The following is a 26,138-nucleotide window of genomic DNA, read 5'->3' as shown; positions in this document are numbered from 1 at the left end:
CTTTCCCTTGGTTTCTGGTAGCCCCACTCCACCACTTGAAGCTCTGACACTAGTTAGCCACCCATCAGAGTACTTATTTTAGGTGTCTCAAAACAGCAACATGTCTGTTTTCTTGCCAACACGCCTACTCAAATGTTTTCTTTATCTTTCTTGATATTTTTTTGCTGAGCAATATGATCTACACCCATGATTTCCACTACCACCCCCATGTCAATGACTAACACAATTGACTCCACTGATCAGATCTCTCCTATAACCTAAAATTCCATTCAACAAGTGGAGCTATGACAACGAATTAAAAATGGTTTATTTCTGCATAGAATTACAGTCTGGAGCATCAGATAATTAAAAAAAAACACTGGGTTACTTCACTTCTGTATTTCAAAGATACCTCAAACCAAAGATGTTCCCATGTAACTCAGTCTTTTCTCCTAACATGTAATCAGAGAACATACGCTATAAATTTTAACATCTCCATAACTCTTGATGCTATATCTTCCTATCCATCTCTGGTGCTGCCACTAGAACTCATGTTAATTCACCTGGACATCTTTTACAGCTTCCCGATTCATAAACAAGTCCACCTTCTCCCAATTTACTTTCTATCTATCTTGTGATCCAACAATATTTCTGTGTTTCAACTATGATCATCTCCATACATAAAATCTTTTGGTGGTTTCTACTGTTTCAAGACTAAATTCAAGTACGTTAGCATAGCAAATACTGACTTTCATCTTGGATAACTTTTCCAAACACATCATTCATTATACTTTTGTGCACAGCCTCTTTTTCAACCAAGCCAAATCGTTTGCAGTTTTTCTTTTTCTTTTTGTTTGTTTGTTTGTTTGTTTTGATGGAAAAGCAATAGCAATATTTCTATCTTTGGGCATTGTGGCCCAAGGGTCTGGAAGGCCTGTTCTACCTTCCTCCTAAGGCTTCCTCTTCTAAGTGCTTCGAGATAGGATTTGGATTTACCCCTTGAGAATGTTTCTCTGTTGCCTAGCCTCGTCTGAGTTCAGGCAGCTCTCTTCCTTAAACAATATGTTATCTTTATTATGACATATATCACATTGTACCTGCTATCTCCTAAGGCAGGATATGAGCAGTATGAGTTTCATTTATTTGTTACCTCCAGTGCCTAGCACATGAATAAATAACTGATAGAAGAACTAGGTGATGTCTTTATAATTCCTGCTAGCTCTACCATGTGCTTACTCTTAAATTTTGGTGCAACATAAAATGTTTTATAATTCTTAGAAAATGAAATACAAATGTAGTCCCTGAACTTTACTTACAAAAGTATTTCATAACATCCTACACATTTCAGTAGGACTCAAAATATTTTTAGGAAAACCATTATTGCTTGCAATAGTTAATGTCTCAGGTTTGAAATTAGTTTGCATCACTCTCATAAAGATCATATTTCTTTCAGGGAAATATAAGCACTTTGGATTTTATTTACTTACATTTATTCTTTGGGAAGAGCCACTTCTAAATTATATTGCATACGAATTAAGAAAGAACCAAGTCATCTTCTTTAGGCTTTTATTAACCCATATACTGCAAGGCTTATAATTCTGTCTCTTGAGCTCACAGGTAACATCTGGCAGTTGATGTTTATAATCTCTGTTACACAACATCTTCTGGTTTATTAGCATGATCCAAGGGATTGATATGTGACTAGACTAGCCTAATACACTCCACTGGCTGCCCTCATGTTTATAATAGGCTGCTAGCAATGAATAGACTGAATATCATTTATTATAATTCAGCTTTCTGTTTAAAATTTTATAGTTTTGGTGTTTGTATATTTTACTTATACAGGAGTGTAATAAAAAGCTGTTTTTAATAATGGTATATTTTTACTAGCAAGTGATACTATTTTATTCAACTTTTTAATGTGTGGTTTATTATGCCGTTAACTTGAAACAAATAAAATGAGCAAAAGTTAGAAATACTTTTGGACAGTTTGAACATTGTTCATTTGAAATGTGTTATTAATTTAAAGATTTTAAAAGTATTTATTGTACTTTCTTTTCGCTGGTCATCAATCTATAGTCATTATGTATACACTGATTTCAAAAGAACTACAGTAGGCACTGAATAAGATACAGAATCAGATCAAGGGAAGTAAAACCTACCTAGGAATATTTAACATATCAACATGAAACTTACAGAATAACACACAACAATAAAAAATAACTACCCCAGATTACTGCCAAATCTGGGGATATAGTCTAGGAAGGGTATGCTATAGGAATTTAAAGAAAAGTCAACAAGGTAGGAAGATTCAAGGGAGAAACATTTTATGAAAGAAGAACATTGTCTCTCAACAGGGTAAAATGCAGGGAGAGCTGTACTTTTAATAATTAATGGTGAGTAATCTAAAAAGGACATGGCAAAGGGTGATAAAGAGCTTTTCAGAGAAAACAGAAAGTTACTATCTCATCACTTCCCTTCCCTAGTTTTTTCTCTTTGATGGCCCTGACAACCAGCAAGTAGATTTTGATATGTAAAATTAAAAGAGGGAAAAATAAGACAAAACAATCATTTAATTAAAGAATTCATTCAGTCAAAACAGGGAATTTGCAGGTTGCATTTAGCATATGACTAAAAGTGTCCACTGGAAAATTTTTTTCCTGCCCTGGAGACAGATCTAACCATGTTTCTTGCGCAAATGTTCACCGAAGATTCAAGTGTTTATGTGTAATCTAGAGAAAAATAATAAATGCAATAAATGCTTATTAAGCAATCTATTCAATATAGTGTACCCAAAACTCGGCATGCCTTATATTTTAAATAGTCTCAGTAACCAGATGAGTTCGGTGTTGTTGCTCCCACTTTATAGGTGAGAGATCTAAAGGGCACTGAAGGCCAAACGACTACAGAGTGATGGAGCGGGATTTTAACCAAACTCTCCAAAGTGAGTTACTTCCCTTTGAACCACAGGTTATATGTTGCTGTAGCAAAATCTTTAGAATGGCAGTTAAAAGGATCTGTAACTTTATGCCAGATCTCTAGTATTTAATGCAAACCATTCCCACAGAAATACAGTCTGTAGTAGACAATATAACACAGAAAAAAATATTTGGGCCCCAGCTCCAATTCCACTTTTAAGTTATATGACATTTTAAAAAGTTAATCAACTATTCTAAACAATATTAATTTCTTTATGAGAAACACAGAAGTAATGAAAATAATTTAGTTATCAATTTCATAACATTTTTACTCAGATCATAATGAGGTTGGAGCTAGAGGTAATTCATGTTTTGTAATTCATTAATTTATTTCTGTATTTATTTGGGGCCTTGAAATCATCTCCAAATCTCTCATTGCTTGGAGAAATAAAATACTATCTTGAGTTTTTATTGGCACATTGTTTGGGCAAAAATAAGTTAAATATATGATAATTCCCCGGCACTGGTGAATTTTTAAATCCTAGGGCACAATTTCTGGGCTGAAGAACTCACAGTATGCTAGTCAGGGAGGATGGAGTGACTACTAAGATTGTAATAGAAAGACCATGAACGCCAGAGTAGGGATACGCACAAGAGGTACCTCACAGAGGAGGGTGGTCTTCATCTGACATTTGCTGAGTGGAGGAGCCATCTAGATGGACAGCGTTTTCGGTGGCACAGTGGTGCATTGGGTGCTCTGAGTGTGGTTCAAGAGGCTTTAGATCAGAGTTCTGAGCACTGGAGCATCTAGACATCAGACTAGAGAAGCAAGATCACAAAATACCCTGTGTGTCCTGCTAAAGAGTTTAGATTTTATTCTGGAGGCAAAGAGCCACCACTAAAGGAGATTAATTAGGCCAGTCTCATGAGCAGCTGTGAATTTTAGAAAGCCCGCTCTAGCAGATGTTTGGGTATTATGGGAGGGACAATTCTGAAGTAAGAACACAAGTTAAAACTCTGTTGTAGCAACTCAGATAAGAAATTAGGAGGGCCTGAAATCAGTGCCGAGGTAGGAAGGCACGGCAAAGATCCAAGAAATATTTAGAAAGCATTTCTGAAGCATGTGGAGGTTAAATAAGGGGGAAGAATGGTGAATAACTGCACAGCTTGTTGTTTGGAGGGCAAGGGACTGGTGACACCATTACCCCAAACATGAAAGGAAAACATAATTTTCTGGGAAGGAAATATTGATATTCTTGAATCTGAAGAGGGCACTGGGACATGCAAGTAAAAATAGGAGTTGGGTTGAGAAATAAATGGGTGAGAAGAAAGAAATGCTCGAAGCACATTCTTCCATATGTTGATACTATGGCTAATGTTTGGAACACAAGTATGACTCACAGTCACTTCCTTAGGAATCTCACAGCTCAGTGAGAGAAAAATTACGCAAATAGTTAATTACAATACAATGCGAAAGAGCAAATAAGAGAGGGATATACATAGAGTCATCCCCTAATCATTTAAAATATGTTATTTAAAATCTAGAACCAGATATTTAATATCTTTAAGATGAAGATGTGTACTTATCTGGATCATCAGTGGATCTCAGTGCCCAGTAGGGTGGAAACTGACTCAGAACAAGTACACAATACATACTTGATTACTAAGTGCCATACATAATTGAATGAGTTGAGAAAGATATTCTAGGCAGGAGAAACGTGCAAAAGCACAGAAGAGTGTAACTGCAAATAGTTTTTTGTGAATGGAGGACTTGAGTCACAAAGAATGGTGGAGGAAACCTGGACAGACGTCAGATTGTTAAGGCCCATGAATGTCATGATAAGAAATGGTATACTAAGCTGCTGAATGGTTGTAATCAGGAGATGGCTACAATTAGAATTCTCTCATATAACTCTGGCAAGAGTGGGTTAGAGAGACGGGGGAAACGTGTCTGAATAAAAGGACACAGGATATTACACTTGGCCAGATGAGGCATACTGAGGGCCAGAACAAACATAATGTGAGTGGGAATGAAGAAGATGAAAAGCATAGGAGAACTTTTAGGATATAGATTCATAAGAACTTGGTGAGTGATGAGAACTTAGGGAGTAGGAAAAAGGAAATTAAACACGGTTCATATAATTTGGATTTGAATTTCTGGATGAACCACGGTACTCGTGAATAACAACAAATAGAACACAGTAAAAGACATAAGCTTGGGAGAATTTTCAGTGTGTGTTCATTTGGAGTGCGGAATTAATACGTTCAAGTTTGAACATCATAAATATAAGAGCTAGTGTACATCTGGGGGATCCCTAGTAAGTAGCTCTCTACAGAATTGGATTTCCAGAGAAAGTGCAGTAAGGTAAATGAAGGAATATCCATGGCTTGAGTTTAAGATTAAACAATCTTTGCATTAGTCAGCAAAGTAAAAATTGTCAAAATATTGTTCTTCCTCACTGTGAAGATATCTATGACTGCATTTAGTTTATCAATTTAATTTTCTCAGGAATTACTGCATTGGACTTGCAGCCTCCAGAACTGTGAGAAATAAATGTCTGTTGTCTATAAGCCACTCAGTCTAGGATATTTTGTTACAGCAGCCCAAACTGACTGAGACGTGCTCCAAAGTTCAAATTGCTCATCTATAAAACAGGGGAACATGGAAAACAGCACACATTTGTTTTGAAAAATCAAGTGATCATTGTTTCTAAAACCAGTTTTAATGAGATAGTGAATGATTCTACAATTTTGGCATGTTAGAGCTCCAACAGTACTGGATGACAGCAAGTTCTACACACCCCTTTTATGAATGAGCAAATGGAAACCTAAAGGGGTGAAGGACTTGCCCAAGGTCACATGGCCCCGTTCTGAATCCAGGGTCATGTAACACGGGGCTGTGTTTAAGTGCCTTGAAGGTGAAATAACTTTCTCTCAGTTTGGTAGAACACCCCACATGCCTTTAAAATGCCTAGTTCTTTTAATTCTTGTCACAAAAAAGTATAGACTCTCCCTAAGATATAGAGACAGTGTACATAGAGAGATCCTATCCACATTGAAAGAATAGAAAAGAGAGGAAAGGCTAATTTTTGTCTGAGGCTCTAATAGTCAAGCAAGAAAAGTTATTATTAAGTTGCTCCTGTTTTTAGTTCAGCCTTAGCCCTTTATATGTACCACAATTATGTTTGTCTGTTAGTCTCCTGCCCCCGGAGGACAGGAACAGTCTCTGTGTCTGTATTTCCAGTGCCTACACATAGCAGGTGCTTGGTGAACATGCGGTTAATGAACGCATGGAGTCCAGGGGTAAGGATTCTGCAACGCTCTCACAGTCAGAAGCTGTTTCTATCTCTCCATACTCTGTCCCATTGCCTAGAAGTATAATCTCCATGTTTCATTCCTTCGAGACCAGCATATTTTTTCAGTCCTTGTAAATCACCATTTAAAATGCAGATTGCTCTGGCTGGGGTGAATAAAATTCCTCATCAGATAATATTCCTCATCAGTAGAGATTGGTTTATAGGGCCATTCTCCAGCCAGGACACTAACTCAGAATAAATATCTACATGCAAGAGACAGCAAATAAGATTCTAAGGTGAACACTGAAAACAGATGAGGGGAAGGAAGCATTGTAAGAAGAAGCAGGAAAGTACAAAAACGGAAGATATGAATGGGCTGCACACAATTCCCCAGCTCCACTTTAGCCTAGATCAATGTGACTTTTATTCCCACAGGAAGCTAGAATAACTCTGAAGTATGAATCTTTGGTTTAGTAACATCCAATTACCACATGTAGCAGTTATTGGCCCTGTATCTAGAAGCCATCATGCATCTTATCAGAGTGCTAATTAAAAGAAAACAAACATCCCAACAAACAAACGTTGCATGCCAAAAATCTCATATTTCAAGGATTATTCTTTCAGTGATACAAGCAATAGGAACATAATTATTGAAGATGATGTATAAAGATCTCAGAAAGTCTGTTAGTGGCCTAGAGAAAATTTCCACAAATATACATTATGTAACTCCATAAAATAATTGAGTTTTCTCCAGCAGCATGTTCAGGGGTAAAGGAAAAAAAAAAAGAGTTTTTTTGGAAATCATGCTCTGGGATTTGACAAATAATCTAGGTATACGATTATGGCTAATGTAAGTTTAAGGGAAGGTAAAATTTCTAGTGAGATCAGCATTTGTTCTAGGGATTCAAGGTAGAATGATTGACAGTAGAAATGACCACAGCAGGAGACTAATGAAAAGCTTGGTAGTCACTAAGTAGAGCAGATGAATGGTGACTAGCATAACAGTTGAATATAAAGCCATTAGCTACCTTTGGTAGAGTGCCCACTAACCCCTATAGTCCTGGGCACCGTACTAAATATCTTCCAAAGGAGGGAGCCCCTTCCTCACCACTACCAGCAGCATAAATTTGGGGAACAGCTCTTGGCAGGCTTCTCTTTTGGTGACAGCTCTTCATCTAGCTGGTGCTTGGGCATCAAGGAGCTGGGGAAGAGGTATTTGGGAGCCCAGGGTTGAAGCCAGGCTTATGGAGAGACTGAGAAGCATTTGAGCTTAGGGGAGGAAGAGAATATTTGGAGGGAAAGCAAATATTTAAAGTAAATAAAAAATGTGCTTCTTTGATATTTGAAATAATTACCTAACCCAGCTCCACAAGAAACCTTCAGTAAAATCTGCACTATGGATCCACGACTTTGTTATTATATTTGTGGTTCTAGTATGGTGGGACAAAATGTTTTCTAACCATCCATAAACAGGCCCAAGGTGGGAGAAAATGGTGCAAAGGATCCTACCAAACAGGCTGCACACATTATGATCTTACTTAATCCTTGCAAAACTGGATCAAACAGTCAATGTAACAATCACTCGGCAGATGGCAAATGAGACCAGAAAGGCTGATTGTTATGTTTTAGTTAATAGCTGGACAGTATCCTAAGTGCAGCTTGACTAAGGCTCACCTTACTTCCCAAATCTGTGTCTTTCTGGCCACTCTGTTGCCAGAGTTCCCAGATGCAAAGTCTTAGCTTCAGCCTGGCTGACTCCAAAGCTGTGTTCTTTTTACTGTGTCGCATGGCACTCTCACCTGTCACCACCAACTAAAACAAGCGGTTGTATCATATTGACATTCATGGTCAAGAAAGTGTGGTGGAAATATATTATTTCTGAAATTTAGTGAACAGGTAAGCTAATTGATACTATTTTTTAACTAAAACAAAATGCATTCTGAAAAGGTTTGTAAGAGGGTGGGAAGATATGTTCATTGTACTTGCAACTTTTCTCTAAGTTTGAAATTGTTTAAAAATTAGTTTTTAAAAAAAGGACACAGAAATATAAATAGTACACCTATGGGGGGAAATATTCAAATTGAGGTAGTCCATTATCATTTCAGCATCTGAAATTGTTATTCACCTTTTTAAAACTAGTTGACAACATATATTGAATGAACGAATTATTTTCTATGGCAAGTGCATATTATACTTCACAAATATAAATATCAGTTGTATGGGTTTAAAGTTGATTCATAAGATATAAATGACGTCATATTATTTTTATTATTGGTTACTAATACTGATGATTTATATGATGGTGAAGCCAATGATAAAAGTAATATATTGTAATTATGGTTTTAAAAATCCAAGGAAAATGTTTTGTTTCTTTTTTTGCTTAATTATTACGGGGACAAATGTTGCTGTTGTCTGAAAGATGGTAAAATATACAGAAAGGATAAATTCTAGGATCACTGAAAACACCTCAATGCCCCACAGTAAAATCACAAAGGGTGAAAAATGGTCAACGTTTTTGAGAAGTTTAGCCCTGAAGCAAATAGACATTTGTTGACAGCGGGGCCTAATACCTAAATATATACAATTTCTTGTGTTCAAACCTCAGCTTTGCTAGGGAGAGGACCTTGAACACAATATTTAAACATTTTAAACATTTCTTTTCAAAAATTCAAAACAAGAATGGCAATGATACAATACCTCATAGGTGGGCTATAAAAATCGAATGAGATAACGTTTAGAACAACCCCTGGCATATAATAAGAACTCAACAATTCATTAGTTTTATTACGATGAATATCTTATAATCAGATTGTAGAAAGCAAGAATCACTGCCTAATCATACTATTATTTCATGTAAATTAATTTTGAATGACTGCATTTATCACGTATTTTTCTGCTGGACAATTTCAGTAAGAAAATTGGGAGATGTTTTATCTAATAAACAATCCAAATACTTTTGATAAGTAATTATTTTTTATAAATATGTAGGATATATTTAATTTTTATTTTCCAAAATTATTTCCCCTTTCGTATCCCTGCCATCTTAATTGTAGCCAAGAGTGAATACCATCGCTGTTTTACAATATCATAGCTTGCAATTGCAATTAGCATAAATCCAATAGAATCAAGCAACAGATAAAGTAGTAAATACTGTCTGAATGACAAGGAAATAACGAATAGAGAAAAGTAACTCTTTTCTTTTCTCCCTCCCACCCCTGGCCTATTCATTAAATTAAACAAAATGTATTTCTTCAAATCTTGCGGGACACTTGAAATCATCCTGATAATTGAGATATTATGTATTCAAAAGTAAGTATAAATAAATGACATCATCCCTAAAAGGGAGTATGGCAAAGTCATACAGAAAGAAAATGAAAATATTATTAAATGATCTGTCATTTAATATGCAGTACAGCTCACATCTACCCTTGCACCTTTCAAAATATCCCAGGGAAGCTCATCTTTTGTAACCAGTCTCATGGAAGTAGGTCTCTCCATAATTCAGGAAAAGGTCCCTAATCATTGGAAGACTCCAAGCATGAGACAGAAGAAATATTCTTCCCTTATTTCAAAAAACAAAATGCTTTGCTAAAGTTCACCTATACTCAAAGAAAAGCTGATGCCAACTGATTACTGGCTAAAATTGTCCAAAAAGAAGAAGATAAGACCAAATAAAATGTAAAATTCCAAAATATACAATTTTGTGTTCTAATTTACTTAGACAAGAGTATTAGCTCCAACTCATATAATGTTCTATTTTAATTTTTGGATGCCATAATTAGTTGCGGTTTTGTGCTTAGTCCTCTCATTAGCTCACTTAACCTTCCCTGGTTGCTCTTCTGTGCATCAGCTCTAAGTTGCTAACAGCCTTTGCAATGTGCCCACAAAGACACCTCACTGGTATTTCTCTTTCGACATCTTTAGAAACAAACATAGCATTTTCTATCCTTTTATTCTCCAACAGAAGTTATGACATAATCACCAAATCATTAAGGATGGAAACGTCAGTCATTTCTACTTTTCTTTCTCAACATGCACATCTAATGGGTCACTAAATCTCACTGATTCCAAATTTTTTCTTTCACTTCATTGCTGCACACGCTACTCTCATCTTGGTTCTTACAGTTTCTTACCTGCATTGTTTTAACTGTTTATCTTGGTTTCCTGTGCTTCTATTCTCTCTTGACTCAATCCATCCTCCACATTCTGATAAATCACAGGCCTGCAATAAAGGTCTCAAAAATTGCAATTCAATTTAAAATATTAGTGTATTTCCCACTTCACCTAAAATTATGTATGTATCATTACCATGGCTTACAAAACCATTCATTATCTGAATCAGTCTCACCTCAACTTCTCTCCTTTCAAAGCCACACATCTACTTTCCAAATGGTCTTGACTACCTGCTATACATTTTACCAACTTCTCCATACCTGGTATCTCACTCGTTCTTACCTTCTTTGGTTACTTAACTCCAGTCATTCATTCATTAACTCATTTAGATATTCATTCATGTAAATTTCAGTAAATATCAGCTAATGCCAGACACTGAAGAGGCTATAGAAATTTTAAAGGTATAAACCAAAGCTCCTTCCCCTTGAGAAGTTTGGTATGACTTGTTATAATGCATGTCACAAGGGCATGATGGAGCTATGGCTGGGTGAGCACAGGAGGACACATGATCCATCCAGAGGATGCAGTGTGGGGTGTGCAGGCAAATGCCACTGAGGTACACATCTCGTGCTACATCTGGTGACGCCCCCACTTATCCTTTAGGTGCCAGCACTCTGTGCACTTGCCATGGAACTCACTATATTGGGTATAAGTATTCATGTCCTCAAATACACGATAAGTTCCTCAAGAGTCGATTCTGCATCTCAATCATTTTCATATCTCAGCATTTAGTGTACAGTCTGGACCAATTATGGGTCAATAATCTTTTACTTGTTGTTGAATAAATCTATGAAATAATCAGAGGCTTAGATGTGATCTCAGGGACTATCATGTCACATGGGAAGTAATGTTAACGTTTTGACTTTATCGTTAGGTAGCAAAATCCATAATGATAATGTGTCAAATGCTGGTCTCATGAGGAAACTGAAACTCTAAGACATTAAGGAAACTGCTGTTGCCACAAGTCACATAATGAGAAGGTTTCCAAGCCAAAACTTAGACAATCTAGCACTATGGCCCATATTTGACCATGTTTAATAAATATATATATGTATTCATATATATGTACACGTACATATAATACGGAACTATTAGAAAACCATTAAACTGAGGAAAATTGGTTTATGCAGAAATGAAAAATTGAAGACCCGTACAGGTAGACTATAACAAAGATTTAGCATAGTGTCAATATTCTCTGAAAGGAAATGATCATTCTCCTGTACATTTCAAAGGAAATACCAAAACTAAACTCTTTTCAGTTAAATATGTATTGTAAATTATGGCCTCAAATTATTAATTTTCTCCCTGATGAGGAAAGATAGGTTACGCTGAAAATAACTTGAAAACATGAGGAACTTTTCTAGAACATGGGTACCTCACAGGCATAAAGGAACATCCCATCCATAGATAATGAGAAAACATACCAAATCACATCCTTAGAGCCAATTTGCCTTAAGTTAACAAAAAGTTGGGCTTTATTGTGGATTACTTTATGATCTAAAACGGAGCATGTAAGTTATTGTTAGAAGAAAAACCGATATCCAATTCAAGCTAGTCGTGAAAAGTGTAGCCCAAAGACCATAAATACCAACACTGACATTTTCAACAGGAAACGGAACACCCTATTTATTCATATAATAGCTACATTTCTCCTATATCAAGGGCTCATAAATAGTTAAGATGGAAATGATATCTGAACATTTTTCTAGAAAATGTGGGAGCAGACCAAAAAAATGGGGCTGGCAGAGTCAGGAGGCATAATGTAGAACCTAGGGACTCAGCAGCCTGTGAATAGAAGGTGGTAAGCAGTAGGTAGAAACTAGTGGGAGACACATTGCCTATGAGGTGTCAAGGAAAGAGGTATGTAGCCACTGCTCAGGGTACCGAGAGGAGCTGAGAAGGAATGGGTGGTCACAGAAGCAAAAGAAGAGCTAAGAGGATAACAAGTGAAATGGACAAAATGGAAATGATACAAATGGTAAAACAGCTGTCAACAAAAAATAAGCATGGTTGTATTATTTTTAAATGATAATCTTTTAATTTAAAATTGAGATGTAAATATTATTTGAAAATGCTTATTAAAGGAAAGTAATTTACACATGAAAAATAGCTAAGAATAATTTTTTCACCAGTTAAACAATTATCTAAGACAGCAGATCTCTGCAAGCCTGGTTCATTTTCATGCCCATGGAAACCCTCTATTTCAGACTTTACCTACCATTCCCATACAACCCCCATCTCTGCTTTCCTAGTTCATCAGCACAGCCACTGACCATTCTACAAATCCTACTTTGTTTGCCTGCCAAATCCGCTAAAGGAAATACACTTTCCTTTCAGGCTGCACCAGCAAGCATAACAGAGTCTGGGAATGTTTTAAGGTAGTACTGATCTCTGTATCTCATTTCTCTTTGAATCACTTAGAGAAATTCCTTGGGACTTTGAAGTGCAAATTTCAGAAGAAAAGTTCCAAGGGAATAGAACCGTCTTCTGATTTGGGTTATGATCAATAGACAACAGAATATAAGTGACATATGTATAGCAGAATTTCAAGCAAGTCAGCATAGCCGTGGAACGGTGGGAAGCTAGCCAAGTGAGCAAGCAGGAACAGACAGCATAGCTCTTTTGAAGCAAAGGCATCAGGCAGATATGCCATGAAGAGGCAGAGGTTTGAAGAGTGCCAGGTTCTACAAATAGCTATTATTGCCACAAACAAAAATACCATCCCATGCACATCTTTGGAAAGAATCGCAAGTTGCTATTTTGCTGGGGTTTCTGCCATATTTATGCATAAAGATGGCATTTACATAAAATCAAAAGATATATATATAGAGAGAGAGAGAGAGAGAGAGATACATACATACATATAGAAATAGAGTATCAATTTATGTATAGGAAAGTCCAGCTGAGAGCATTGGGTATTTTATATCTGGAACAAAACTACTTTAAAATTTTGAACTGATAGACTCAAATTGTTATACTCTCTGTCTCAATGGTGAATTCTTACATCATTTGCTTACTTTTTACAACACTTCTCATATCTTAACACATATTTTAAACATGACTTACTTGCTATATTAATTTCCTTTTGCTCCTATAACAAATCATCACAAGTTTATCAAAACAACACAAATATATTATCTTACAGTTCTGGATGTCAAATCTGAAATGGGTCTCGCTGAGTTAAAATCAAGGTGTCCGTAAGTGTTGTTCCTTTGCTGGAGGCCCCGGGAGAGCATCTGTTCCTCACCTTTCCAGATTCTAGAGGCTCTGCCCACATTCCTTGGCTCATGGGCCCTTCCATCTTCAAAGCCAACAATGGCCACATGAGTACTGGTCACATTGCATCACTCCAACACTGACTTTTTGGCCTCCCTCTTTCACACAGAAGGACTTTCGTGATTACCTTGGGCCCTCCCAGATAATCCAAAGTTGTTGTCTTAAAGTAAGTTGATTAGCATCCTTAATCCAACATACTATCTTCAATTCCCATTGTCATGTAGCCAAATATATTCACAGATTCCAGGGATTAGATCATAGACATTTTTTTTTGAAGGGGGAGGGGCATTAGTCTATCTACTACACGTGATTTTTCTCTTCTTGTGGAAATTGAACTCATTGTAGGGAGGATAATGTCTTGTACATACTGTATTTTTACAGTATTAGAATAGTAAGTCAATAAATATTTGTTGAATACATGTAAGTGGCATATACAGCCTAGTGAAAATTAAGTTATTCTGTGAATTCACTTTACGAATAGTTACATGAGCTATACTTAAATAGCTATAATGGCACACAAGTTATAAAATATAAAAAAACATTTTTGGTCAAGAAACTAACACTGTGGGTTGTTTTCCTGATAATTGTTTGATTTATTTTACACAGAAATAAAATAATAAGCCTCAAACTATCAGCAAATTATTGTGAAAAAATGTTAAAAAAGAAAAACCTAGATTATAATATTTTCTTAGGCAAGATACGTAGGATGTTATCATTTGAAAAACATACGTCTTGAATATGCAATAATAAGTTAAATGTTAAGAGTTTTCTAGGAGAAGATTTTACCAAAAAGCCTGATAACTACGGACACCTAGAAAAAACATGAGAATGCAAAATGGAGATAGAACATATGCATTATTTCTTCATTTTGTTTCTTGAATGTTTCTCTGGCTCAAATGATACCATTTCTCTTTAGGACAATTTTAGTGAAGGGTGGACGCTGGTCCTTGGATGTTGGCACAACTGTGTGATTGGGTCCAGAGGTGATGTTATGATTGATCAGTGCATCATCAGGGCTAGTCCGTAAGACCCCCTTGTGGCAATTAGTAAATGGTACCCATTTCTGGATATGGGTCTGCTCCTGGGCATCCGAATGTGAAAGGAATCAGCCCTTCTCTCTCCCTCAACCTAGTGTCCTTAACATGACAGCTGTATGCAGCAGCCCTGGGGAGACGGATGGTGTTGGTGACTGGAAGCAAGTGGCCACAGAAGAAGTCAAAGAGACACGTGTGTTAAGAAGCAGGAATAATTGTGGGAGATCGAGGAGAAAGACATTAGTTTTTCCCTTGAGTACTCAGCAGGTAAGTCACAGGTTCCAAGTCATGAGAGCATTCTACATACAACTGACCAGGTCAGTAACAGCAGATATTTGAGAACAGGAAATGAATCATACACTTCCAGCTCAGGAGGACTGAAAAGCCATATTTTTATAATAGAGGTAGAGGGAGGGAAGACAAATCATTGTCTTTTTCATCACTGTGAATTAACAGGCATTTCAGGCAACATGGGAAAGGTGAATTTTAAAATTCATACACCAGTAATGGTGAAATATGGGTGATACAGTATTATCCCTTAATTAAATTTCTTAATATAACTAAACTGAAAGTACTTGCAATATGTGATGTAACTAAAGTCATGATCTCTACCCTTTGTGGAAGGTGTATCAGCACAGTGGTTATGTAACTGATAAACAAGCAGTAACTTAACTTATACACAGAGCTCACGAACCTGGGCAACACATTTTCTCTAGATCATTGGCTCCTTTACCTTTAAAATAAAAAGGCTGAATGAGATGAACTTCAAGGTCTCTTTCAGATCAAAAGAAAATACACACCTACAATGGAAATATACTTGAGATTCCACGTGGTCCAGTCTCAAATGTACCATATTCAAAAACATGCAGTCCAACAATTAACCACTAAATAAATATAAACACACCTAAACACTTTGCTCCACCTTTCCAGGAAACAACAAGATAAGGAAGGCATTCTTTCCATACAGGAAACTTCTTTAAAAATCTTCCTTCTACTTTGCCACTGCTTTCAATATTCTCTGTACAGATGGGAGCTAATCCTGGAAATTCTCTCTCCCACTCTCAACTTCTCTCCTGAACACCCACCTAGACCAAACAGCATTCTCTCCCTCCCTCCCTCTCTCTCTCTCTCTCTCTCTCTCTCTCTCTCTCTCTCTCTCTGTTCCTCAGCCCTCCCGTTAAGCCCTCTTTTCTACGCATCAGATCAACCAAGTCACAGGCTGGGCAGAAGAGAGTAAGGATAGATAGATGAAATTGCCCTCACACGAATATCTTTGGTAACTATTACACGTTGATAATTTTGTCCCTACCGTGACTCTCAAGCTTTTAATTTCATTTCTTGAAAAATAAGCCTCAATGAGAAATGTGAATTTGTTTCATACATTTTCCATTTGACAGACTTTAGAATATTTTGGGTCTACAGTGTAAATACAATCGAAAGACAATACGATACTATCTGACCTAAATGTATTCAACCTTTTATTTCTATGTTAAAAATAAAGTAATCAGATAAAGTCCTTAATTTAACATTAACCTCTTTTACTTCTTTCATCTTTTAGTGCAAAATTCAAATTAAAGTTTAGTTGTTGAAAAACTGATATCAATAGACAGGTGAAATATTTCTTTTCTTTCTCACCAAAGCATATATCTGAACTCTGATTTTCTAGACAAGAAAATTTAGGAATTTTCAACATGATTAATACTCACACATGCATTCACATTTCAGACAGAAAGAAAAGCACTGCATTAGATAATTAAAGTAACATCGAGTCCATGACAATATTTTACCTAAATAATATATTTCATTTAATATGCATGGAAATCTTTTTTTTTTTTTCGGGTACGCGGGCCTCTCACTGTTGTGGCCTCTTCCATTGCAGAGCACAGGCTCCCGACGCACAGGCCCAGCGGCCAAGCCTCACGGGCCCAGCCGCTCCACGGCATGTGGGATCCTCCCAGACCGGGGCACGAAGCCGTGTCCTCTGCATCGGCAGGCAGACTTTCAACCACTGCACCACCAGGGAAGCCCTGGAAATCTTTTTAAAACACTCAATTTAAGTCACTGTACTGCAGTGTATCCTTTCCATTGCCTTTGAAGTCAATCAGCGTGGAGTTTCTCAGGAGGCTAGGAGTTGGGCAGAACGTCCCTAAAACACCTCGGGCTGCTCAGATGGAAGGTGCTAAGTACAAAGATCCTAAAAATTTCAACAGAGTTAACAACTCCACTGACTCCCAAGCCAATACCTAACTTGACCTCACCTATTTGGTACTTTGAGGCATAAGCCTTAAATTAAATTTCTCCAGTAGCTTGTGTAACCTTAAATTAAATTTCTCCAGTAGTTTGTGTAACCTTGTTTCATAAAACTAGTTCAGAAAAAATAACATCAAAAGAGGAAGATTCCAAAAACATCACATTCTAGGTCTGTAAAGAGGAGAAAATCTCTCCATTAGGAAGGAAAGCACAAGACTAACAAGAGATATTTGTTCCTACAGAGATTGAAAGGGTTACTTTTCCCAAGAGTAGAACATCCTGGATGTTCTTCTTTCTTAATATCTAATAAAGTCCTTGATAATGCCTCTGGACTGGGGATACAGCAAATACAGTTACATGTTTTCTCCTTAGTTCATATTTTCAAGTAACAAAGAAAATTGAGGCATGGGGGCAGCTGGATACGGGGAAGAGTTAATCTACTGAAAAGGCATTCTCAGTGTAAATAAAAAAAAAAAAAAAGTAGATTGTGGAGAAATGGTATTCCCTCTTCTAAACTTCCATTAAAATTTTAAAATTCAGGCTTCCCTGGTGGCGCAGTGGTTGAGAGTCTGCCTGCCGATGCAGGGGACACGGGTTCGTGCCCCGGTCCGGGAAGAACCCACATGCTACAGAGCGGTTGGGCCCGTGAGCCATGGCCGCTGAGCCTGCGCATCCGGAGCCTGTGCTCTGCAACGGAAGAGGCCACAACAGTGAGAGGCCCGCGTACCGCAAAAAAAAAAAAAAAAATTTAAAAATTCATTTAAAAATACATTTTAAATTCTAATAACAATTCATTTAAAAATTACCAACTATGGTATGTTCTCCTTTTTTTTGATTTATCTTAAATACTTTTATTTACATTAGTAGTAACGAAAACAATGTTGTATCCTTTTCAAAAATTTAAGCATTATTGATAATGCTGATAGAAGTTCACTGTATCTCTCTCTTGGTCCCTTCAGTTCCTTCTCATCCACCCACATCATCTAAGGTAATCATCGTTATGAGTTTGGTGAATGTTATGCCAGTATTATTAAGGTAATTTCATTATAAAATATTTTCTCATGATTCATTTTTCTATAATACATTTGGTTTAAATGTTTTTAAGAAAAACATTATTAAGATGAGAAAACAGTATCAGTCTATTGCAATGAACACTTCTCTATGTTTTCTCCTTAAATTATCTGTGGGTTATCAAATTTTCCATCATGTAACTTTTAACATTTTCAGTGATTCTGACATTTCTCTTCACGGAAGTAGGAGAGTGTATGTTGAGGAGACCTCACAACACAACTGTGCTTGCACAGGAAGAGAGGTTTTCCCAACTGGCATCACCTGGAGGCTCCCACCAGGGCTCTGGGTTCCTTGGCCCTTTTTCGAACCTCACACTGCCCTTCATTTCTGCAGGCCTTGGGGGTTTGACAGGCTGACTTCTCTCTCACTGTTGCTCAGTCTCTTGTGCATGCTAGACTACACTCCTAGGTGATTCATCGTTGCACTGTGGACCCAGGTAATGGCACAGTATCTACAAACAACCACATCCATAACATAAAAACTGCGGAGTCATCAAAATGTGCCCGAAGATGGAAAACCCCTTTAAGTGTGTATCTGTGGCATCTTCTCTGGCTCTGCCTTCCTGCCCTCCAAGTCCACACATGACCTCCAGCTGGCTAGTTCTCAGCGACCACCAGTTCAGAAGTACCTCCTAGGAACGCAGGAGCGAGGGATTAAAAGGCTATGTTTTAAAAGTTGACTAGGAAAGGAAGTCAAAGATATTCAGATATTAAGAGATAGAAACAAGTTTTGGGATAAGAGTTGACACAAATTAGTGTCCCAGTCAGGCATGGCCGAAGCTGAAGACTGGACAGGGGTACTGACCCATGGCAATTTGGGACCTAGAGCATCATTGGGAAAAATGGTCCGTGTTATCAAGATGAATCATCATGTACCTTCGCTGGATGCTATTAAACATGCTTCAATATTTGGATTTCACACTCACTGTACAATGTTCTGATTATAATCCGGATGCCCATGTATGGTCGCTTACAAGAAACACTGAGCTGTGTGATTCTAAGAATTCTTACTAAAAATGTGTGTATGTTTATATGCGTGTACATATATGTACATGTATATATGTATATTCATATGTAGGTATATATATATATTTGTGTACATTCACATGTATGTATATATGTATATTTAGCTTGGTTAATGTGATTCATTCCTAAGAGTGGGTACACTGTCACTGTGCTGATATCAAGTTTCTGGGACTGTAAATTAAGATCCCGATCCCAGATTATGGTAAATTCTCAAAAATAATAAAGACCATCTAGGCTTCCTACTGCTATTTCTGCTCTAACATATTTTATGACTGCTATCAGAAATAACTATAACCCTCATGTGGAGACTTAGGCCCACTTAAACCTAATAAGGAAAAGTGATATCATGTGGTATTAGTTTTTCATATCCATCCCAAAAAAATCAGCGAAAGAGAAGTTGTAATTTAAAAAATCTGGGACACTTGCTCTCCCAATAAACTATGCCAAGCCTCCATTACTTTTAAAGAACACGTGATCAAATTAATACAATAATAGCTATCAACAGTTGAGATCTTATAGGAAGTGAAGAAATCCATAAATATGCATTGGCCGATAATCAAACAATCTTCAAACAATCTTGTGAGTAATCAATATTATCCCTACTTTACAAATAAAAATATTGAAGCATAGAACATGAAGGATCATGTCCAGAGTTTACAGCAAGCAAGAAATAAGAAATCTAGAATTGGAAGCCCAATCTGCTTCCAAAACCAGTGTTCCTCACAGCTGTGCTGGAGTCCAGTTCTCGGGGTGACTGGGTGGGAAGATCTCTCCTCCAATGTGCATCCCGCTCTGGGGCCCTCGAGATTTCAGCAATGCTTTATCACGTAAATGATTAAGTTGACTTGAGGAGCTCTCTCAATTCCCACAGGTCACCACTTGAAGCATACCACCAAGTAAAAATGAAACCCAAATTAAACTAAAGCCCGCCTGACTCCTTATTCCCTAAATGCTGTCTAAATGATCACTAATCCCCTCCCTCCTACATTAACTAAGTGGCTTCCTCAATATTGCCTCTTTATGGAATGAGCTGTAGATTACTGTGCCAGTCAGGCAATGTCCTTGGGCCACAGCGTGTCAACTTGTGCAGTCATGGAAGTTCTACACAACTCCTTTTTATGGTCCTACTTTCCCCTCAGATGCCAAGTGTAGGTTTCCCGGCACACTTCACTCAAGCTTATCTGAGTGACAGCAGAAGCCTCAGTCTATCCTTAACTCATTCTTAATTACATGGAATCATCTCCTCACATTCCCCTCCGATTCAGATGTTCCTGGTAATAAAATCTTCTTCTACAGATGAAGCAAAGGTGGATCTAAAGAAACAAGGAGCAAAGAACAATGCTCGGAAACAAAGAAGCTATGGAAAACCTAGGATATCAGATTGAACGCCACCATTGATGTATCTCAAGTAGAGCTAGAAACGTGGATAGAATTGCTTAAGTTGATAAAGTATGTGAGTTGACCCTACGTTTCTAATGAAACTACAGGTTTAGATCCTCACGTTTTTCCCATGATCACCAGTCTCAAGGTGAAAATATAACTTACAAAAGCCTAGATCATACCATGTGCCATTATTTTTAGGTCCTAGTTATACTCAAAATTAGCAGTTAAGAAAAAATATATATATATTTCCATTGAAAACTGTAGCACTAATAAAGTAATCTCAGTGTTTACACCTTTCTGGAACACATCGAATCGGTTTGATTGCCACACGTGAAATACCCATGACTTCTGTGAGCAATCCAATATTAGCAAAGCATAATAAAAACCACAATCTCTTAGAAATATTATAAAAATATTCCTAATGTTTAAGGCTAAGGCATATGGTAGGGTTAATATCTTACTTATTTTAATTATTATATTATTAAACCATAATATCACAATAAAAGTCATCATTAATCTTATATTAATTATTTCAAAAATGTTAGTGCTTGAACTGAGCATCATAGCCCTGCTCTGATGTTACCTCTGTAACATGGAATGGAAACTTGAATAAATTTTACATATATTCCAATTTAATTTGTCTTTTATAACCTGAGTAAAACAATATGTACAAACTTAAAAAAATGTAATTATAAATCAATAATGTCCTTATGTAAGTTGAGTCATTTTTCCATTTAAAAAAAGTGACTTCATCAAATCTCAAATTGCTTCAGCCTGATGTTCTTGCAGTTTAAAAATATAACCAATTTTTTATTATATTCAATGATAACTCATCACAAAGTGAGCCAGTCAACATCACAGACCCTTTTTAATATCAACAGGTTAAAAGGAAAACTGACATAGAATAGATAATTATATAATAACAGCTAATGGGTGCCAGACCTTGCAAATGGGTATTTGGCTGCTATGGGGCTCACTTTTCCTTTTACCACAACTCTTAGGAATTTGCATTTCTAAAAAGAGATTAGACTGACTGCTTTATACTAAGACCCATTTGCTTTAAAAATTATAACTTTTAAAACAAATAAAAATATTATAATTTTCAGAACAAATGAATTTTTTATTTGAGTTCTCCAAAGATCATTTTGATGGATACATTTTACAATATTGCAATTGCCTTTTCAAGTTTATTGGGATTCAATGCATAATTAGTTTCTCTATTACAGACAGCCTCTCAAATTACACGTTTCAGCCTAACGGAAGTCCAACTAATTAACTGTGTTGCTGATGACCATGTAGACCCCTGAGTCACTATGCTGTACCTCTAGTGTAGGCTAAATTTTAAAGAAAAATTATTTTCCTTTCAGAATTAATGAAATGAAAAGAGAAAGTACTGTAGGTTTGGTTTTAAATAGAACTGGGAAACTCTTTGGAAATTATAAAGTTGTCTTACAAAAGTTCTTATAGTATGAAGTTGGAAAATCAAGGAAGGAAAAGATATTGGGAAAAAAACAAGCCCCCACTTACCAGGTGTGAAATTGTATCGAGCTGAAAATCCCATAGATTCCAGCTCTCCATCAGCAAAAAATTTAATCCACAGAAATCTTCCACTGGATTTTATTACAGGTGGATTTTGTTGTCCACAAAAACGTCCAATTATTGGAGAAAATCCAAAAGGTCCATCTCGAACTTCAATATGATCAAATTTGCACTCCCAAGAAGGTTCAATAGAGTACTTTTCATCAAAATAAAGTTCAATGCACTGTCTTGGGGCAGCTGAAAAAAAAAAAAAAAAAAAAAAAGATTATGTCTAGAAGGTCCTTTTTGTTCTGTTTTGTTTTTTCGCGGTACACGGGCCTCTCACTGTTGTGGCCTCTCCCGTTGCGGAGCACAGGTTCCTGACGCGCAGGCTCCAGACGCGCAGGTTCCAAACGCGCAGGCTCAGAGGCCATGGCTCACGGGCCTAGCCGCTCCGTGGCATGTGGGATCTTCCCAGACCGGGGCACGAACCCGTGTCCCCTGCATCGGCAGGCGGACTCTCAACCACTGCGCCACCAGGGAAGCCCTAGAAGGTTCTTTTTAAATCCGTAGTTTGGTTTCTCTGATTCTACTTCAGATTTTATCTGTATAACTCCTATCAAATTTTGACTGTGATATGCATAGAAACGCTAAGCAACTTTGTTATTCTTAGCATCCTAAGAGATAATACTTCCATAATAATGTCTAAGAGATGATTCTTAAAACTGATGATGTTGCACAAAATATTATCTGATATAAAATGACCACTTCAATATCTAACACAGAATGAACAAACCACAGTAGTTTTGTGAAAACCTGCTGACTCAGGTTTAAAAAGTAGAGAGGCGTCTCTCTGTCACTTTTCCCACATCTTCAGGAGAATCCAGTTTTAAGGTCAGAAACTTGAGAACTGTTCAGCATGGAGTTAAGCCATTCGAATAGTCCCAATTAGATGTGTTGATTAGATTGAAGTGTGTGTAGAGGGGTATTAAGAGTAATTTTCCTAGAACACAAATATTATCATGTCATTCTCAGGTTTAAACTTATTCAGCAGCTCTCTATCAGCTACAGGAAAATGATCAATTCACTTGACATATAGGTTTCTTAGAAGTATCCAACAACTCACCCTGCCGGGGTCTTTTCACCTCACATACAGCCTAAGTTCAGGCCACTCCAGGCGTATAATGTTTTCTAAGACAGCATATGCTCTTTTAGGCTTTCGTGTGTTTTCCCACTTTCTTTGGTACATATATACCTCCAATCCAACTCCTGTTTATGTGGGGAAATCTTGCTTAAAAAAAAAAATTTCCTCTCTACATCTACTTACTAAAGACAAAACCCATATCTATTCACCTTCTTTTTTCAGCATTCATGCACAATACTTGTCATTGAGAATTTCTCAAAAAAAAAAAATCTTTGTTGGGTGAATTATAAATGAATTTATCTTCATAAATGTGTTTACAGCTCTTTAAATAACCATGGAAGAGCCTGATAGGGTGAGCAGCTCCATAAACCTCCACATGGATGCATTTGCTAGTGCCCTTCCATTCTTCCCTTGTCATGGTCAAAACTGTTCACAGTTCTGGCATTCCAGGCTGATATTCAGCCAGAGCACCCCCAGAATAGCCATTACAGTTGTTGAAATATCCACACGTTTATCCTAGTTAGTAAACTGCTGTCTTGAGTCCTTCAGTTGCTTTCCAGCCACTTGATCCTCTTTAAAGACCAATCCCCTCCAGAAACTTGAAAGTTAAGTCCTGCCATGGCAGGGCCTGCTTCCCACGTGGTCAGCAATCATTCTGAATGACTACTGTCCCCCCACACCAGTTCTTAAATATATATTATATATCACCCTTGAATGGCTTTAAAACTAAAACCTTGCATGCATGGGTATCAAAATGTATATAGAGTTGAGATACATGATTACTTGAAAATTAGAGACTTACAAAAAAAATATTATCCTGATATTCTCTGGCTTTTCCTTCACAGTCCGTGTTGACTTTCTCCTTACTCTGCCCTCCCTTACATGTCATTTTCCAGAAATCTATTCTATGTCTTCTTTTCTCTCTTTCTAGACCAGGGCTCTGGATGCCACTAGCATCCCAATGGAAAGAGATTATAATATAATAATGTCCGCAGCTCCATCTAAGCCCAATTGAATCAGAATTCCTGGAGGCAGACCCAAGCACCTGGATTTTCCAAAAGAGTTAAAGTGCTCCAAATACCCTTTGGGTAATTTTATTCATACTAGCAGCCTCAACAGCAATCACTATATTTATCACCTATAAATATATATCTTTATCCCAGAGCTATCCACTGAACTAAAGATCACACATCCAATCTCTTCCTGAGACATCTCCATAAACACCAAATGGAACACATTATTTTTCCTTTAACCCCCCCTTTCTCCACCTCTATTCCTTATCTGACATGGCAATTCCATGTAACACATCACCAAGCCAAAACTTTAGAATAGTCCTGAGATTGCCTATTCTCTCATCCCTACAGCCAGTCACGCAAGACTCGATTTCCCAAATATCTCTCATTTGTTCCCTTGACTCCACCATCAATGTCACTTCTGTAGTTCAGGCTTCTCCTATGGTTTACTCCGCCTTTCACAATAGTTTCAGCTTATGTTCTCTTCCTCTAGTTTCTTCATCGAAATCTCACCTTATTATTTTTCTCGAGTTATTTCAATGGCACTCGCTTGTCTATAACATAAAGTCCAAACTTGCCTGGGTGGAAGATGGATGCCAAGTTCTCCTTTATCTGAGGCCACCTGCCCTTCAGACCCCTCACTTGCTACTGTCCTCACCCTCTGCAGACACCCTATGATACCACACGTGTGTAACCAACCTCACCGCGGCTCTGAACCTCTGCACATGCTATTCTACACAGAGGACGATTATCTCCTGAATGTTCTTTAAAACTGAGTGTAAGCATCTCTTCCTCCTTATAGACTTCTTGTCTTTCTCTCTATTCCAAAACTGCTCATCTTGGGGCCACTTTAGATTGTTTACTGAAAAAAGCATATTCCCAGGCCACATCGTAAGTTCCATAAGGCAAGTACCATGTCTATTTTGTTCAATACTCTCTAAACAAGAGTGGTTCAGCAAATATTTGTTAAATGAATGTATGAATGGAAAAAAAGACAAGTATGAAGTATTTCAAGATGGGTATAGAAGTATGATTAACATTTTTTTATTTCCCAACTTTAAGTTTTGTCCTTGACATGACTACGAACGAATGCAAATATGTGCATGATATTAGAATCAAATGTTAGCAATGCATTTAAATTATCAATAGGAATAAACATGAAAGCACGATTAACATGCAAAGATTTTCTTCTGAATTACAAGAGAATTAGTTGATGTTATTCTTTTTAATAATTTGTAGCTTTGAAATACTGTCGCTTCAAAACACAAATTATGTTATATGAAGTTAAGCAAGACATTTAACCCTTCCGTGCCTCAGTTTCCTTATATGTACAGTAGGGACAACAAAAATACCAAATTTCTATGATTAAATATCTATGTATATGTATATATATATGTATATGTACACAAGTCGTCCCTAGGTCCCAGCAGGCAGCAGGGGAGAGGGGAGGCGGATGGTTCCAGGACCCTCCTTGGACACCAAAATCCAAGGATGTTCGAGTCTCAAGTCCCTTACTTGGCCCTCTGTATTTGTATCTGTGGGTTTTCACACCCTCAAATTCAATCAGCCGAGGATCTTAAACTAGTACCACACGATACAATTATACAGTATATGTATTACTACGTAAAACAGATATGTAATATTAACTTGATAGAAAGAACAGCTAATTTTAACCCAGAATTTCCACATTTCAGTTTCCTTTTCTATCTATCATAAGAGGAAGAAAAACTGCCAGAGCTCAGTTTCTCAGCTTTATGCTTTTATTATCAGAGCTTATTTCTTTCTCTTCTTCTTGTAATATGGTGTATCTTTGCTAAAAGTTCAACTCGGAGCATGACAAGAAGAGAGGAAAGATCTTGGTCCAGAAATTACAAAAAGAATCATTACTAAATGAAATTCTTGAAAGCAGTTAACCAGGGCATCTTTTAATTTGTTAACATGTTCCTTGCTTATAAGTAAACAGTGAGCATAAATACCGTCTTTGTTAAGGTAACTCTGTGTGTGTGTGTGTGTGTGTGTGTGTGTGTGTGTGTGTGTGTGTGTGTGGTGGGGGCACAG

General features: G+C 37.1%; 1 protein-coding gene across 2 annotated transcripts in view; it reads right to left on the bottom strand.

Annotated features, from left to right (window-relative positions):
• NETO1 (neuropilin and tolloid like 1) overlaps positions 1-26,138 on the bottom strand; it is a 93,035-nt gene that overhangs the window by 63,181 nt on the left and 3,716 nt on the right. For both annotated transcript variants that reach the window (XM_007460860.1, XM_007460861.1), the window contains exon 4: positions 21,933-22,181. In XM_007460860.1, coding sequence (XP_007460922.1) covers positions 21,933-22,181 — 249 coding nt within the window. The remainder of the gene's footprint in view (positions 1-21,932; positions 22,182-26,138) is intronic.

This window comes from Lipotes vexillifer, unplaced genomic scaffold (genome assembly GCF_000442215.2).
Source record: "Lipotes vexillifer unplaced genomic scaffold, Lipotes_vexillifer_v1.1 scaffold564, whole genome shotgun sequence".
Taxonomy (NCBI): Eukaryota; Metazoa; Chordata; class Mammalia; order Artiodactyla; family Lipotidae; genus Lipotes; species Lipotes vexillifer.
Note: the sequence above shows the minus strand (reverse complement) of the source record. Positions and strands in the feature narration are given on the sequence as shown.